At 42.9% G+C, this 18652-nt stretch overlaps 1 protein-coding gene across 2 annotated transcripts in view; it reads left to right on the top strand.

Annotated features, from left to right (window-relative positions):
• The window catches only part of LOC106563210 (sodium/glucose cotransporter 1), a 31631-nt gene that overhangs the window by 7748 nt on the left and 5231 nt on the right, over nt 1-18652 (top strand). The window contains exons 2-13 of one of the 2 annotated variants that reach the window (XM_014128555.3): nt 3357-3428; nt 3953-4057; nt 4360-4419; nt 4520-4624; nt 4795-4900; nt 6645-6725; nt 6926-7137; nt 11370-11613; nt 12086-12236; nt 12377-12545; nt 12807-13022; nt 13162-13267. In XM_014128555.3, coding sequence (XP_013984030.1) covers nt 3357-3428; nt 3953-4057; nt 4360-4419; nt 4520-4624; nt 4795-4900; nt 6645-6725; nt 6926-7137; nt 11370-11613; nt 12086-12236; nt 12377-12545; nt 12807-13022; nt 13162-13267 — 1627 coding nt within the window. The remainder of the gene's footprint in view (nt 1-3356; nt 3429-3952; nt 4058-4359; nt 4420-4519; nt 4625-4794; nt 4901-6644; nt 6726-6925; nt 7138-11369; nt 11614-12085; nt 12237-12376; nt 12546-12806; nt 13023-13161; nt 13268-18652) is intronic. The other variant, XM_014128556.3, reaches the window with a different exon arrangement.

Raw genomic sequence — 18652 nt, 5'->3', positions numbered from 1 at the left:
TTTCAAGAGAGGCTTTATTACTGCCACTTTTAGTGAGCTTGGTACACATCCGGTGGATAGAGAGCCGTTCATTATGTTCAACATAGGAGGGCCAAGCACAGGAAGCAGCTCTTTCAGTAGTTTAGTTGGAATAGGGTCCAGTATGCAGCTTGAGGGTTTAGAGGCCATGATTATTTTCATCATTGTGTCAAGAGATATAGTACTAAAACACTTTAGTATCTCCCTTGATCCTAGGTCCTGGCAGAGTTGTGCAGACTCAGGACAATGGAGCTTTGGAGGAATACGCAGATTTAAAGAGGAGTCCGTAATTTGCTTTCTAATGATCATGATCTTTTCCTCAAAGAAGTTCATAAATGTATTACTGCTGAAGTGAAAGCCATCCTCCATTTGCGAATGCTGCTTTTTAGTTAGCTTTGCGACAGTATCAAAAATAAATTTCGGATTGTTCTTATTTTCCTCAATTAAGTTGGAAAAATAGGATGATCGAGCAGCAGTGAGGGCTCTTCGATACTGCACGGTACTGTCTTTCCAAGCTAGTCGGAAGACTTCCAGTTTGGTGTGGCGCCATTTCCGTTCCAATTTTCTGGAAGCTTGCTTCAGAGCTCGTGTATTTTCTGTATACCAGGGAGCTAGTTTCTTATGACAGATGTTTTTAGTTTTTAGGGGTGCAACTGCATCTAGGGTATTGCGCAAGGTTAAATTTAGTTCCTCGGTTAGGTGGTTAACTGATTTTTGTCCTCTGACGTCCTTGGGTAGGCAGAGGGAGTCTGGAAGGGCATCAAGGAATCTTTGGGTTGTCTGAGAGTTTATAGCACGACTTTTAATGCTCCTTGGTTGGGGTCTGAGCAGATTATTTGTTGCAATTGCAAACGCAATAAAATGGTAGTCCGATAATCCAGGATTATGAGGAAAAACATTAAGATCCACAACATTTATTCCATGGGACAAAACTAGGTCCAGAGTATGACTGTGGCAGTGAGTAGGTCCAGAGATATGTTGGACAAAACCCACTGAGTCGATGATGGCTCCGAAAGCCTTTTGGAGTGGGTCTGTGGACTTTTCCATGTGAATGTTAAAGCCACCAAAACTTAGAATATTATCTGCTATGACTACAAGATCCGATAGGAATTCAGGGAACTCCGTGAGGAACACTGCATATGGCCCAGGAGGCCTGTAAACAGTAGCTATAAAAAGTGATTGAGTAGGCTGCATAGATTTCATGACTAGAAGCTCAAAAGACGAAAACGTCATTGTTTTTTTTGTTTTTTTGAAATTTGCTATCGTAAATGTTAGCAACACCTCCGCCTTTGCCGGATGCACGGGGGGTATGGTCACTAGTGTAACCAGGTGGTGAGGCCTCATTTAACACAGTAAATTCATCAGGCTTAAGCCATGTTTCAGTCAGGCCAATCACATCAAGATTATGATCAGTGATTAGTTCATTGACTATAACTGCCTTGGAAGTGAGGGATCTAACATTAAGTAACCCAATTTTGAGATGTGAGGTATCACAATCTCTTTCAATAATGGCAGGAATGGAGGAGGTCTTTATACTAGTGAGATTGCTAAAGCGAACACCGCCATCTTTAATTTTGCCCAACCTAGATTGAGGCACAGACACGGTCTCAATGGGGAAAGCTGAGCTGAATACACTGACTGTGCTAGTGGCAGACTCCACTAAACTAGCAGGCTGGCTAACAGCCTGCTGCCTGGCCTGCACCCTATTTCATTGTGGAGCTAGTGGAGTTAGAGCCCTGTCTATGTTCGTAGATAAGATGAGAGCACCCCTCCAGCTAGGATGGAGTCCGTCACTCCTCAACAGGCCACGCTTGGTCCTGTTTGTGGGTGAGTCCCAGAAAGAGGGCCAATTATCTACAAATTCTATCTTTTGGGAGGGGCAGAACACAGTTTTCAACCAGCGATTGAGTTGTGAGACTCTGCTGTAGAGCTCATCACTCCCCCTAACTGGGAGGGGGCCAGAGACAATGAATCGATGCCGACACATCTTTCTAGCTGATTTACACGCTGAAGCTATGTTGCGCTTGGTGACCTCTGACTGTTTCATCCTAACATCGTTGGTGCCGACGTGGATAACAATATCTCTATACACTCGCCAGTTTTAGCTTTAGCCAGCACCGTCTTTAGATTAGCCTTAACGTCGGTAGCCCTGCCCCCTGGTAAACAGTGTATGATCGCTGGATGATTCGTTAAGTCTAATACTGCGGGTAATGGAGTCGCCAATGACTAGGGTTTTCAATTTGTCAGAGCTAATGGTGGGAGGCTTCGGCGTCTCAGACCCCACAACGGGGGGGATGCTCAAAGGGATATTCAATGTCTGCTTTTTTTCTACCCATCTACCAATGGCAGCCCTTCTTTGCGAGGCATTGGACAACCTCCCTGGTCTCTGTGGTTGAATCTGTGTTTGTAATTCACTCCTCGACTAAGGGACATTACAGATAAATGTATGTGTGGGGTACAGAGATTGTATCTGTGGGGTACAGAGTAGTCATTCCAAAATCATGTTAAACACTATTATTGCACACAGAGTGAGTCCATGCAACTTATTATGTGAGTTGTTAAGAAATGTTGTACTCCTGAACTTATTTAGGCTTGCCATAACGAAGGGGTTGAATATTTATTGACCGAAGACATTTCAGCATTTAATTTCTATTAATTAGTAAACATTTCTAAAAACATAATTCATAAACATCTAAATTTAATCCATTTTAAATTCAGGCTGTAACACAATTTTTGGGGGAAAAGTCAAGGGGTGTGAATGCTAACCTCCACTGTTATTGGTAATGGTGAGACATTAGCATGCTTTGTGCCTCCGTAAATAATTATGAGTGAGAAAGTTACAATAATCTGTAATCATGGTAGCATCCACATTAATGTAGAAGTGGTCACAAACATATTATATTATTTTTTACAATAGAAGTGATGTAGTCATTGCGTGCTAGGAAAATGGGACCAAATACCAAACGTTTGACTACTTTATTACACTAATTTGTCCAAATACATGAGACCTTCAAATGGGGGGACTAGATACATACAGTGCTTTCATTTTTAAACGGTAGAACAGATATGTATGAAAATACCCTCAAATAAAAAGTTATATTCTGTACTGTCCCCTCACATGAAACATTTGATCTCAAATCCAAAATGCTGTAGTATTGAGCCAAATTAAGCATTTTAGCTTAATTGTCCAAGTAAATACAGAGGGGGGTGTACCTCTACAGTTATATATAACTGAAAGAGGTGCTAACTACTGTATTCGTGTAACCACAAGGTTATTGATTCCTGGCACATGGATATAGTATCTCAAAACAAGTCAATGATCCCATCTCCCTTTGCAGGCTATGCTGAGCACAAACCGAGCCACAGTAGGTGGATTCTTCCTGGCAGGAAGAAGCATGGTGTGGTGGCCTGTGAGTAAAAGTTCTCTCTCAGGACAGTTTATTACGTATTATCTCAATAATACATTGACATTCGAATGCATCCATCTCTCTCTACTTTGCTGGCCACTGTTTGTGACACTGGCCCTTATTTGGAAAGACACACCCTGTTCTCCTGAACTATCCCAATACTTGCCTGTATTGGAAATGTCCAGCTCATAGTTAAATCAGAGAAATTATGTTATAAGGTCATTATGTTTTATCTTGTTGCATTGGAGGTCCACAAATACTATGCCTTTCATTTTAGACTGATCGGTTCCCAATCACCGAATAATTTCACCATGACACGTAGTGCCTAACTTAATTTCCTTCTATGGAACTATGGACTTGGCAACCCTTTCCCTATTATCCTACATGGCATGCCCTTTGCTGTTGTAAATGTTCCTTTATGAATGAAGTGCTCCTCAATGACTTTCCATATCCAAATACTGTGAAATAATACAACTACTTTCTGTATAAATTGTTAATGAATATTCCTCCCTCCTTCCTCTTTCCAGATTGGGGCATCTCTCTTTGCCAGCAACATCGGCAGTGGGCATTTTGTCGGCATTGCAGGGACTGCGGCTGCAGCTGGAATTGCTATTGGCGGATTTGAATGGAATGTGAGTGGCAACGTCTAAAGTAAATACCACGATAACCTCTTATGCAAACATCATCATAGAGTCTGACATCTGATATTATCACTCATCTCCATCTCTATTGCACTTTAATTGTATAAAAGGTGATAAATAAATGATCTATACATTCTGGGGCTGATACGCCTGTAGGTTATTGCGTAAATGTGACCATATGATCGATATACTTGAGCACAGCAGTGGATGAAAGCAGTAACACGTCTAGTAAAAAGGTGAATCTGTCATTTTATGAATTCCCCATCTGAGCCCTTAGAATATGTGTTTTTCAGGCCCTTGTGGTGGTGATCATTCTTGGATGGCTCTTTGTACCCATTTACATCAAAGCTGGGGTGAGGACAACTTTTTGTGTTATTAGAGTTGAATTAGCATTTTACCAAGCCATTTCAAGTGCTATTCTAACGTGTAATCACGTATACTGGATGTGTTTAGGTGGTGACCATGCCAGAGTACTTGAAGAAGAGGTTCGGAGGGCAGCGCATCCGCATCTATCTCTCAGTGCTCTCACTCTTCCTCTATGTCTTCACTAAGATCTCAGTAAGTTACTCATATCTCTGTTCATTGTATATCGCTGATGTTCAGTCCATAAAAAATGACTAGGCATGTACAATAGCCCCATTTAGTCCATATAAACCCTTCCATTGTCCCATTGATAAAAACTCTCCTCTTTCTTTCTCTCTCTCTCTCTCTCTCTCCCTCTCTGTCAGGCGGATATGTTCTCTGGAGCCATCTTTATTAATCAGGCTCTGGGGCTGAATATCTACCTAGCTGTGGTTCTCCTACTAAGTATCACTGCTCTATACACAGTCACAGGTATACAGTACTTATGTATATGCTCCACTTAGTGGTGGCTAGTGGCACTTTAAATGGGGAGGACGGGCTCATAGTAGCTGGAGTGGTCCTCCCTCACCAGCCTCCTCTGTCACTTATATACTATATAACTGCATATATAACAGCGATATATAACTAATTCACTGAGAGGAGCCCTAGATCAACTGTGTCCCTGTAAACCAATATGGAGCTCTTATCTGTAACGCTAACTGACCATGGCATCCTTTTTGACTGTATTTGAGTCTTTATAACAAGCCATGTCTGATGACACATATGCCCTCCTCCAAGGCTGTTTATCTCCTGTGCATCATGGGTAATTAGCCATACTCCCTGACATAACTTTTTTGTTCTACACTGTAATGATGCATTAATGCCTGGAGTTTACTGGCAGGCCATCCCAGACTGTCTCTGTATAGCAGGGTTTCCCAAACTCGGTCCTGGGGCCTCCCATGGGTGCATGTTTTGGTTTTTGCCCTAGCACGACACAGCTGATTCGAATAACCAACTCACCGCCTCCTGAGTGGCGCAGCGGTCTAAGGCACTTCATCGTGGTCTTGCGTCATCACTACAGCCTGGGGTTCGTTCCAGGCTGTGTCGCAATCAGCCATGACCGGGAGTCCTATAGGGCGGCGCACAATTGGCCCAGTGTCGTCCAGGTTAGGGGAGGGTTTGGCCGGGGGTGCTTTCTTGGCTCATCGCGCTCTAGCGACTCCTTGTGGCGGATTGGGCGCCTGCAAGCTGACTGGGTTGTCAGTTGAACGGTGTTTCCTCCGACACATTGGAGTGGGTGCTAAGAAGTGCGGCTTGGCTGGTCATTCTTTCGGAGGATGCATGACTCGACCTTTGCCTCTCCCGAGCCCGTTGGGGAGTTGCAGCGATGAGAAAAGATCGCAGTTGGATGTCACGAAATTGGGGAGAAAAAGGGGGGTAAAAATCACTAAAAAATAAATAACCAACTCATCATCAAGCTTTGATTATTTGAATCAGCTGTGAAGTGCTCGGGCAAAAACCAAAACGAGAACTGAGAGGGGGTCTGGGAAGTTTGGGAAACCCTGCTGTATAGGATTGGGTTTAGTAAACCCAATCCTATAAATAGAGTGACTCACAACATCAAATACTGTGATGCACATGTGATAAATCAATTATTTTGTGATAGAGTCAACAGCAAATGATGTGTGTACTATTATTAATTGTTAAGGGCCTCATTTTCAGTCTGCAAGGCAGCCCTCGCAAATGTATCTACATGTATGCCACCGTGTCTACTCTGTTATCATTGTGCTCATATGAATATCAATGACCTACTGTATATTCATGTACAGCACTACTGAGGTGGAGTTATTACATTTTAGTCATCTAGCAGATTGCTCTGGATAAGAGCGTTAGTGTTAAGTGCCTTTGCTCAAGGGCCCATCGACCGATTTTTCATCTAGTCAGTTCAGAAATTTGAACTAGCAACCTTTTGGTTACTGGCCCAACGCTCTTAACTGCTAGGCTACCTGCCACTCATTGATTTTTTTATGATAGATAAACATCAAACGAGCAACTGGACCATTAAAATACTATCCCTTTTGACCATGGGCAATCATTACAGTAAAAAATAAAACATCACATTTATAGTGTAAACGAGTACTACAGGGGCTTTCCACAGCTTAGTCATGTACAACCCTATATGAATAATGATTGGTATTGTATTGTGCTGTATCTCACTAAGTGTACTGTACCTCAGGTGGACTGGCTGCAGTCATCTACACAGACACTTTGCAGACCATCATCATGGTCGTGGGATCTTTCATCCTCATGGGTTATGGTAATGTCTCTTTATGCATCTATGTCCCTCATGCTGCCCGGTCCCTCTTTTCCAGTTCCAATAACGCTATATCTCTTCCTCATTGTCGTCCTCCTGCTAATTATCTGGCCCCTGTCATTCCTATTTCTACTTTTAGTTCATTGCTACTGCTAGTTCATCTGTGATCCCAGTTTCTAACCCTCTCCTGTCTGTCTCCTCAGCCTTCAATAAGGTGGGAGGTTATGAGAACTTCCAGGAGCACTACATGATGGCCATGCCTACTCTGACAGGGGTCAACATCAGTAAGAGATGCTACACCCCTAGGCCTGACTCCTTCCACATCTTCAGGGACGCGGTGACAGGGGACCTGCCCTGGCCAGGCCTGGTGTTTGGTCTCACTATCCAGGCCACCTGGTATTGGTGCACTGATCAGGTAGCCTACTGCTCAGGAGGGAATTAACAAGTCTAACACCCTCTCTCCCTCCTTCATTCACAGGACAGGCACGCACTGACGTCATATATATACACTTGTACATATGCACTCTACCACTCCCCACACTAATTTGTGCATCATTATCATGGCCACTTTTTCCAAACAGCTCTAAGCTTGTCTTAGCTTAAGTGACTACCTTATGAAGAGAGGAACACTTTTAGTTCGACCCAAATGCGTTCTCACAGACTAAGATAAGATTAAGAGCCAGGCACACAGGTGACTGTGAACAAAGAACAGGATGTTGATTCACTCGCCACTCACACACGGTAAATACACGAGTTGAAACAGACTATTACATCAGCAGAACTCAAAGCTTCTCTTTTTAATTTTTAATTTTATTAAAACATACAATCTACCTGCAGTGAAGCTGCTCAACATTTACATTCAGTCATCTAACACAGGTATTCCCAAACTGGGGTACGCGCAATGCCGTAGGGAGTACGCCAAATAAATATATATATTATTTTAAACAACAACAACAAAAAATCTTCACATTTTAAACATTTATATTTTCCAACGGGGCTATACATTTGGGTGAGGTTTTTTTCTCGCCTGAGTAGGTGTCACGTCCTGACCCTAGTAAGATGTCATTTTCTATAGTAGAGTAGGTCAGGGCGTGATTTGTGTTTTTCTATGTTTTCTATTTCTATGTTTAAGTTCTAGTTTTTCTATTTCTATGTTGGGGTTGTTTGTGTTGATCTCCAATTGGAGGCAGCTGATCCTCGTTGCCTCTGATTGGAGATCATATTTAAGTAGGGGTTTTTCTCTTCCTGTTTTGTGGGTTATTATCTTTTGAGTAGTGTTTGTTTCTCTCTGCGTCACGGTTTGTTGTTTTTGTTAATTCAAGTATTTAGTGTATTGCATTACGTTTCACAAATAAATAAAGATGTGGAACTACAAACACGCTGCATTTTGGTCTGATCCTTCAAACAGCCGTGACAGTAGCCTCGTTTCACTGTCAAAAATAAAATGAAACCATCTAGTGTTCAGCGAAATAACAACACAATGTCAAATACAGGTAGCCTAGTCAAATAATTAACCTCCAATCACATTAACCGTTACTCTCTCGTGGGAAACCTTCACTTTTGCGCAGACATATACAAATGAAACATGATCATTTGAAAAATAAGCCACAGGAGTTTTTTGAGCGAGAATAAAGACGACTTGAGTAGTAAGACACCATTAATAAGAAGGGGCTAGAAGCATTTTATATGGTGAGCTACCGAGTGGCTAGGACAGGCATACTATTGTGGAGGACTTAGTTCTTCCTGCTGTCGCAAATATGTCTGAGACAATGCTGGGGGAAAAGGCCCCAAAAGATATACTAACAATGTCTCCATCAAACAACACTGTTTCACGACGCATCAGTGACATGGCAGGAGATGAAACAATTACTGCTTCGCATACAAGCCAGTGAATTCTATGCGTTACAGCTGGATGAGTCAACAGACGTGGCGGGCCTGGCACAGATCCTGGTATATGTTCATTACGTTGATGCGGGGTGAATTAAGGAAGACATCCTCTTCTGCAAACCAGTGGAAACCAGGACAACATGAGAGGATATTTTTAAAGTACTGGACAGCTTTGTGACATCAAATGGACTTTGGTGGTCAAGATGTGTTGGTATCTATACTGATGGTGCAAAAGCCATGACAGGGAGACATAGTGGAGTGGTAATGCACGTGCTAGCAGTTGCTCCTGACTCCACTTGGGTACACTGCAGCATCCACTGAGAGGCTCTTGCTGCCAAGGGGATGCCTGACAGCTTGAAAGACATTTTGGACACTACAGTGAAAATGGTTAACTTTGTTAAAGCAAGGCCCCTGAACTCTCGTGTATTTTCTGCATTACATAATGATATGGGCAGCGACCATGTAACGCTTTTACAACATACAGAAGTGCGCTGGATATCAAGTGGCAAAGTATTGACATGTTTTTTTTTAATTGAGAGACGAACTTAAAGTTTTCTTTACTGACCATCATTTTCACTTGTCTGACTGCTTGCATGATGACGAGTTTCTCACGCGACTGGCCTATCTGGGTGATGTTTTTTTCTCACTTGAATGATCTGAATCTAGGATTACAGAGACTCTCCACAACTATATTCAATGTGCGGGACAAAATTGAGGCTATGATTAAGAAGTTGGAGCTCTTTTCTACCTGCATTAACAAGGACAACACACAGATCATTCCATCATTGTATGATTTTTTTGTGTGCAAATGAACTCAAGCTTACGGACAAATGTCAAATGTGATATAGAGAAGCACCTGAGTGAGCTAGGTGCGCAATTACGCATGTACTTTCCCGAAACGGACGACACAAACAACTGGATTCGTTATCCCTTTCAATGTCCTGCCTCCAGTCCACTTTCTGCTATCTGAACAAGAGAGCCTCATCGAAATTGCAACAAGCGGTTCTGTGAAAATGTAATTTAAATCAGAAGCCCCTGCCAGATTTCTGGATAGGGCTGTGCTCAGAGTTTCTTGCCTTGGCAAATCATGCTGTTAAGACACTGATGCCCTTTGCAACCACGCACCTATGTAAGAGTGGATTCTCGGCCCTCACTAGCATGAAAACTAAATACAGGCACAGACTGTGTGGGGAAAATTATTTAAGACAGACTCTCTCCAATACAACCCAACATTGCAGAGTTATGTTCATCCTTTCAAGCACACCCTTCTCATTAACCTGTGGTGAGTTATTCACCATTTTTCATGAACAAATAAGGTTTTATATGTAAGATGGCTAAAATGATTGATTATTATATTATTATTTGTGCTCTGGTCCTATAAGAGCTCTTTGTCACTTCCCACGAGCCGGGTGGTGACAAAAACTCACACTCATTCTTATGTTTAATAAATGTATCGTATAGTGTGTGTGTGGCAGGCTTACAATGAGGGCAAAAAAACAACATTTGAGAGTGCGCTGACCCTGGTGCTAGAGGGGGTACACAGCTGGAGGTTGAATTATTGAAGGGGTATGGGACTATAAAAGTTGGGGAACCACTGATCTAACAGACTCCCATCCATAGCGACCCACAGAAGCAACCAGGGTCATCGCCCTGCCCAAGTCAAAATGGGGACCCGAACCAGCGACATATCGGCCACCGGCCCAATCTCCCAACCGCCAGGCCACCAACATCCTTCCAGTTTCCAGAGAGCTGCCCATCAACCATCCGAGACCCTCCGTGTCATTCGAACATATTTTTTTGTTTTGTTTATTTTTACTTTTATCTTTGACCGTCATTCTATCTCTGCCCAGCAACTCCACTCCCACTTGTCTCCAGTTCCATATCCCAACCCATATCCCTCAGCCCATCCCACCTATCTTTCTAAGCTTATCTTAGTTTCTGTTTGTCTAATTCCTATCTGATTACCCCACTTGGCTGAGGCTCACATGCATTCTATTGTGCTCAGCAATTTGGGTCATGTTTGGAAAGGAAAACATTTAATTTGATGAATATTTCAACTAGAAAAGCTGCATAGTGGGCCTCTCGAGTGGCGCAGTGGTCTAAGACACTTCATTGCAGTAGTAGAGGCGTTATTACAGACCAGGGTTCAATCCCAGGTTGTGTCGCAGCCGGCCGTGACTGGGAGACCCATGAGGCAGCGCACAATTGACCCAGTGTTGTCTGGGCTAGGGAGGGTTTGGCAAGGCGGGATGTCCTTGTCCCATCGGGCTCTAGCAACTTCAGTGGCAGGCTGGGCGCATGCACTCTGACTTTGGTCGGCAGTTGTATGGTGTTTCCTCTGACACATTGGTGCAGCTGGCTTCTGGGTTAAGTGAGCAGTGCGGCTTGGCATGGCTGTGTTTTGGAGGACGCATGGCTTTTGACCTTTGCCTCTCCTGAGTCCATATGGGAGTTGCCTCGATGGGACAAGACTAACTACCAATTGTGGAGAAAAAGGGGTAAAAAGTACAATAAAAAAGCTGCATAGTGCATACACATTTGTGCCTGTCAGTAGATCTGTGTTTGTATGGAAGTAATGAGTGCATTTTTCTTCAAACCCGTTTTTTCCCTCTCTTGATATGGATTCTTGGCATATTGAAGCAATACAGCGGCACCATACTTACACAGAGTTCTGTATACTTTGACCATAAAAACTGAGCCTTGAAGATTCAATCTATCACCTCTAGTCACTGGAGGCCTTTTTACTCCCCTGTCCTCTAGGTGATTGTCCAGCGCTGTCTATCTGCCAAAAGTCTGTCTCATGTCAAGGCTGGCTGCATCCTGTGTGGCTACCTGAAGCTGTTGCCCATGTTCGTCATGGTCTTCCCTGGCATGATCAGCCGAATCCTCTACCCAGACGAGGTGGCGTGTGTGGACCCAGATGAGTGCCAGACGTACTGTGGTGCCAGCGTGGGCTGCACCAACATCGCCTATCCCAAACTGGTGGTAGACCTCATGCCAAATGGTGGATAACAGAAGACACATGTACAGATGTAGAATCTTGATTTGAGCCAGTTTGCTACAGCAGGAAAAAAATGCTGCAGCAACAGGAAAATGTGAATTATTATGTAGGTTATAATTAATGGACATTTCTGTATGGGTTGATACATTTTTCAGAAGTCGAAATTACAAACTTCTAAAGCCTTTTTAAACCGCAAATACACTACAAATGTATAAGATCCTACATCTGTAGTAACAATGACAGTCCTGGCACCACTACTGCTACAAATAGTGTACTATTGTACTAAATACAGTACTAGTCCTTATACCAGGACAATAGTTGTTGTCTACTACAACCAACCATCACATTTGTTTGTCTCTTATTCCTCATCTTTTCTCTTTTCCACACCTATCCTAATCCACCTTCCCTTCCATCCTGTTATCCTTCTCATTACCTCCTCCCTGCTCTCTTCTTGTCCTCTCCCTCTCACCTGCAGGTCTGCGAGGCCTGATGCTGTCGGTGATGATGGCGTCTCTGATGAGCTCCCTGACCTCCATCTTCAACAGCGCCAGCACCCTGTTCACCATGGACATCTACACCAAGATACGCAGCTCCGCCTCCGAGAAGGAACTCATGATCGCTGGGAGGTACAGTAACACACATCTCTGCATGCTCAACTTCTTTGGAGTTAAATTGCTTTAATGCATATGTCACTATGCTAGTGTTTGTGTATGTTTGTATTTTAGATAAATGGGTAAGATTGATTGTATTATCCTTGTCTGTGAAGGGTATTTATCCTGGTTCTGATCGGGGTGAGTATAGCGTGGATCCCTGTGGTCCAGTCTGCTCAGAGCGGCCAGCTCTTTGACTACATCCAGTCCATCACCAGCTACCTGACCCCGCCCATCGCAGCCACCTTCATGCTCGCCATCTTCTGTAAGCGCGTCAACGAGCCGGTGAGTCTCCATCTAAACCAAACTCCCTGTGATATAAACTAGTTTACTTTAGCTACTTGTTGTTTGAACTGGTTAATTTAACCTGTGGTCTAATGTAATGTAGTTTATCTGTACTCTGTCGGTTTGGCTCAAAGGTCCCTGGTTACCACGTTCACCATTTACTGTCTTGTTTCTGTTAAAGTTTTTTTGTGTAATAGGAAGTGAACCATGAAAAAGTGTTAAGTAACAGACTTCTCTTCACTCTCCTCTCCCCCCCTTCAGGGTGTGTTCTATGGGCTTATGATAGGCCTGGCCATTGGCCTATCCAGGATGATCGCTGAGTTTGCCTATGGGACGGGCAGCTGTGTGGCCCCTACTAACTGTCCTGAGATCATCTGTGGGGTCCACTACCTCTACTTCTCCATCATTCTGTTCTGCATTTCGTGCTTGGTGATACTCACCATCTCCCTCATGACCAAACCCATTGAAGACAAACATGTAAGTTACAACTTCCACCAATACCAAAATGATTGTTATTCTTCCATCCGTGAATGCTAATTGTATAAAAACTCAGTCACTCTGCTATTTCTAAACAAACATTTGTTTGTCCCATGCCTCTACCTCCCTGCAACTCCAGTTGTACCGGTTGTGCTGGAAGCTGAGGAACCACACAGAGGAGAGGTTGGATCTGGAGATAGATGATTGGACAGAAAACCAAGAATCAGACTATATGGATATTGAAGGTAAGAGAGGTCTCTCTCCCATCTCCATCTGTTATTCCGTGACATACAGTGCCTTGAATGAATTTGAAAAAAATCCTCAGCAATCTACACACAATACTCCATAATGACAAAGCGATTAAAGGTAATAATAAAATAAAAAACAGAAATACCTTTGTTACGAATCCCTTTGGCCCTGCAGTCTAGGGGGGATGGCAACGAGACCGTAACATAAATCATGCAAATTATAATAGTGATAAGAAACAGTGAGAACCAATAACCACAGACAACTACAATCGACCGTCAAACTCTAATGGTTTATTTATAAACACACGGTAATGGGGTTTGAGAAAAGGGGCTGAGCTGGACCCAAACAAAGAAACAATAATCCAAAAACACCCCTAAACTAGACTAGCCTACCTCAATAACAGCTAGCTAACTAACCAAAAATACAGTGGGTGGTCCGCCCAGGTCTAACTAGGGTACTTAGACAAAGTATTCCTACGGGTAATGTATGCCCATGGGCGACTTGTCTTGGTACCCCCTTTTCCCACCAAACAAACAAACAGTCAAACAACAAAACAATACTCACAGGATTACTGGACAAATGTGACATGCAGTTGCAAAAACAAAAGAGATCAATACAGAGATAGAGAGAGGGACACACAGAGAGAGAGAGAAATTGAGAGAATGAACACAAAGATTGATCAGAGTGAGAATGAGCTCAGAGTGATAATGAGCTAGTGAGAGATTGCAACTGACTGGGGTTTTAAACCAAGGGAAAGGGACTGTGATTGGGTGAGGGAAGAGGAGCAGGTGACTTCTGTTTGGGGACTGATTGATGACTGATTGGGGAGTGATGATTGTCACCTGTGAGGAGGAGAAGGAGAGAAAAGAAACACACATACAGGATACACACTTGTATCCGTAACACTCCCACCCTTAAAAGAGCAACCCCAGGGGGGATTGCGAACAAAGTATTTACAAATGAATACTACACGATCAACAATCAGTCAACCTTAGTAAAAATATACAAAAATTATTATTTTACACACGAGACAAAGCATCTGCGAATACATTATCAGAACCCTTCTTGTGGCAGATCTCCAAATTATAATTCTGCACAATAAGAGCCCAACGCATAAGGCGCTGGTTCTACATACGGTGGAGAAACACTAAGGGGTTATGGTCCGTATATACAGTCACAGGTAGGGCACTAGACCCAATATACACCTCAAAATATTGCAGAGCTAACAACAACGCTAGAGCTTCTTGCTCGATGGTGGCATAGTTTGACTGACATTTGTTAAACTTTCTGGAGAAATAACATACAGGATGATCCAGTCCACTCTTGTCCTGCTGAAGTAGAACAGCACCAGCACCTCTGGCACTAGCATCTACCTCAAGTTTAAATGGTTTTTCAAAATCCGGAGCAGCAAGTACAGGGGTATTACATAAGAGTACTTTAGCAGTTTCAAAAGCTACCTTACAATCCGGGGACCACACAAACGATCTAGCCGGACTGAGCAAATCGGTCAATGGAGCAACTACCGCAGAGAAGTTTTTACAGAAGCTACGGTAGTAGCCAACCATCCCTAAAAAGCGGCGTAGTTCTCGTCTGGTTGTAGGTGCAGGGAATGCAGTGATAGCTAAGACCTTATCATCAACAGGGCGCACCTGTCCATGGCCTACCTCTTTGCCGAGATAGGTAACAGTGGCCTTCCCAAACTCGCACTTTGCTAAGTTCAGGGTTAGAGAAGCAGCTGCCAAACGTTCACATACTACCCTTAGAGAGTTAACATGATCTGACCACTCAGATGAATAAATCACTAGATCATCAAGATATGCACTACAATTGGGAACGCCAGCTAATACGGTGTTAACCAGTCGTTGAAAAGTGGCTGGTGCATTTCGCATCCCAAAAGCCATGACAGAGTATTGTAAGAAGTTGTCTGGGGTAACAAAGGCACAAATCTCAGAAGCCCGTGAGGTTAACGGAACCTGCCAGTAACCTTTTAAGAGGTCCAACTTAGTTACATAATTAGCAGCACCAACAGTGTCGATACAGTCGTCCAGTCTGGGTAACGGGAACGAATCTGGCAGTGTGACAGAATTTACCTTTCGATAATCCATACATAACCTGGACGTACCATCAGGTTTAGGAACCAGAATGCAAGGAGAACTCCAAGGGCTTGAACTTGGCGTAGCCAGGTAATTTTCCAACAAATATTTCACTTCATCCCTCATTATCTTCCTTTTAGAAGCATTGACACGATATGGGTGTTGCTTGATAGGGGCAGCATTTCCAACATTAATGTCATGTTCCAACACATTTGTGCGAGTAGGAACGTCATTGAAGATACATGGAAAACTGTGGAGTAGCCTCACAATATCGTCGGCCTGTCCTTCCGTTAAATGAACCAGACCTGACTGGAGAGACATCAGCATTTCTGAGTTGGGCAATCTAACGCACTGCTGCTGAGTATTGCGCAACTCTAATCCATCAACATCATCAATATGACAGTCCATTACCATAGCAGTAGAAGCAGCAGAAATAGCAGTAACTTCCGCTGTGGTTGAACTATCTACCTGGGTGATGGGTCGGGTGTGGTATGCTTTCATCATGTTAATGTGGCACACACGAGATTGGCGTTTTCTATCAGGAGTTTGAAGCACATAATCAGTTTCACTTAACTTCTTCTCAATCAAATAAGGACCAGAGAAACGAGCTGACAGTGAAGATCCTGGAACAGGCAATAACACCAGCACTTGGTCACATGGCTGTAGTGGACGAGAAACAGCCTGTTTATCATAGTGTCTTTTCATACTTGTCTGTGAGGAAGACAGAGCTTCCTTAGCGAGTGCACAGGCTTGGTGTAGGCGCTCACGAAAGCAACTAACGTAGTCCAACACATTCTCTTCTCCCGTACACAACTCTTGGGACAAAAACTGTTCTTTAAGGACTTTCATTGGTCCTCTCACTGTGTGACCAAACACTAGTTCAGCCGGGCTGAACCCTAGGGACTCCTGTACAGTTTCACGAGCAGCAAATAAAACTAGAGGAACTCCCTCATCCCAATCTTTCTCAGATTCCAAACAATATTTACGTAGCATAGACTTCAGTGTCTGATGCCATCGTTCAAGCGCACCCTGAGACTCTGGGTGATATGCGCTTGACACACGGTGCGTAACTGACAATGATTTTAACACCTGCTTGAAGAGCTTTGACAGGAAATTTGTACCTTGATCAGTTTGTACCACCTTAGGTAACCCGAATGTCGTGAAGAACTTAATTAACCTCTATGGGCTAGGTGGGACGCTAGCGTGCCACCCGTGGTGCACTCCATCAACAGCAGGTGCATTTCAAGAGCGGCAAATTTGAATCCAAATAAATGTCAAAATTCAAATTTTTCAAACATACAACTATTTTACACCCTTTGAAAGATAAACATCTCCTTAATCTAACCACGTTTTACGATTTCAAAAAGGTTTTACGGCGAAAGCATAAATTTAGAGTATGTTAGGACAGTACATTTACAAGAGTTGTGTGTAATGTTTTGTCAAGTCAAAGACAGGGTCACCAAAACCATAAAACCAGCTAAAATGATGCACTAACCTTTTACAATCTCCATCAGATGACACTCCTAGGACATTATGTTAGACAATGCATGCATTTTTAGTTCTATCAAGTTCATATTTATATCCAAAAACAGCGTTTTACTATGGCATTGATGTTGAGGAAATCGTTTCCCTCCAATAACCGGCAGTCAAGTCAGCGTCACAAATTAAATAATTAAAATTAGAAAACATTGGTAAAATATTATATTGTCATTTAAAGAATTATAGATTTACATCTCTTGAACGCAATCAACTTGCCAGATTTAAAAATAACCTTACTGGGAAATCACACTTTGCAATAATCTGAGCACTGCGCCCAGAAAAATACGCGATGCGATACAGACTAGACGTCATGTTGGGGAGATCTAAAATCGAAAATACTATGTAAATAATCCATTACCTTTGATTCTCTTCATCAGATGTCACTTCCAGGTATCACAGGTCCATAACGAATGTAGTTTTGTTCAAAAAAGCTCATCATTTATGTCCAAAAATCTCCGTCTTGTTAGCACATGATCTAAGCCAGCTGGACTTCTCGTCATGAATGAGGGGAAAAAATATATTTACGTTCATTCAAACATGTCAAACGTTGTATAGCATAAATCATTAGGGCCTTTTTTAACCAGAACATGAATAATATTCAAGGTGGACGAATGCATACTCTTTTATAACGTATTGGAACGAGGGTACCCAACATGAACTCGCTCGCCAGGTGTCTAATGGGACATCATCGTTCCATGGCTCTTGTTCGGTCAGATCTCCCTCCAGAAGACTCAAAACACTTTGTAAAGGCTGGTGACATCTAGTGGAAGCAATAGGAAGTGCCAAAATATTCCTCAGCCCCTGTGTTTTTCAATGGGATAGGTTTAAAGGTAATACAACACATCAGGTATCCACTTCCTGTCAGAAAATGTCTCAGGGTTTTGCCTGCCAAATGAGTTCTGTTATACTCACAGACACCATTCAAACAGTTTTAGAAACTTTAGAGTGTTTTCTATCCATATATAATAAGTATATGCATATTCTAGTTACTGGGTAGGATTAGTAACCAGATTAAATCGGGTACATTTTTTTTATCCAGACGTGCAAATGCTGCCCCCTAGCCCTAACAGGTTAAGGCTTTACTCACCACCGGAGCTGTAATCCTTCTCAGAGGAATGGCTTCGGGGTATCTTGTTGCCATACACATTATCGTTAACAGAAACTGGTTACCAGATTTTGTCTTCGGTAACGGTCCAACACAATCAACCACCACATGTTCAAATGGTTTACCTATGACAGGTATCGGACGAAGAGGAGCGGGAGGAATAACCTCATTTGGTTTTCCTGTAACCTGACATGTGTGGCATGTCCGACAGAACTGAGCCACATCTTGTTTTAAACCTGGCCAAAAGAAATGTCGAAGGATCCGATCATAAGTCTTTGTGATTCCTAAATGACCAGACCACTGGTGATCATGAGCAAGGGATAACACATTGTGTCGAAAGGCTGTAGGAATCACTATTTGGTAAACAGCATTCCAATCTCTGTCTGCGTCAACATGGGATGTCCATTTACGCATGAGGAGATTACCATCAAGGAAGTAAGCCACGTTCTTCTTCTTTACCTCTTCCAATGAGACAATGCTAGAAAAACATTTAGCAAGCTTGTTGTCAACCTTCTGGTTAGCAATCAGCTGCTCACGAGTGACTGGTAACTGTATTGCCTCAGCAATAAGTTCAACATACTTCGAATCTTCCCTGGGCTGTTTGTCAGAGGTGATCAGCTTCTCAGAGGTAGCACACAACCCAT

The sequence above is a fragment of the Salmo salar genome, chromosome 11 (assembly GCF_965601325.2).
Source record: "Salmo salar chromosome 11, fSalSal1, whole genome shotgun sequence".
NCBI lineage: Eukaryota > Metazoa > Chordata > Actinopteri > Salmoniformes > Salmonidae > Salmo > Salmo salar.
Note: the sequence above shows the minus strand (reverse complement) of the source record. Positions and strands in the feature narration are given on the sequence as shown.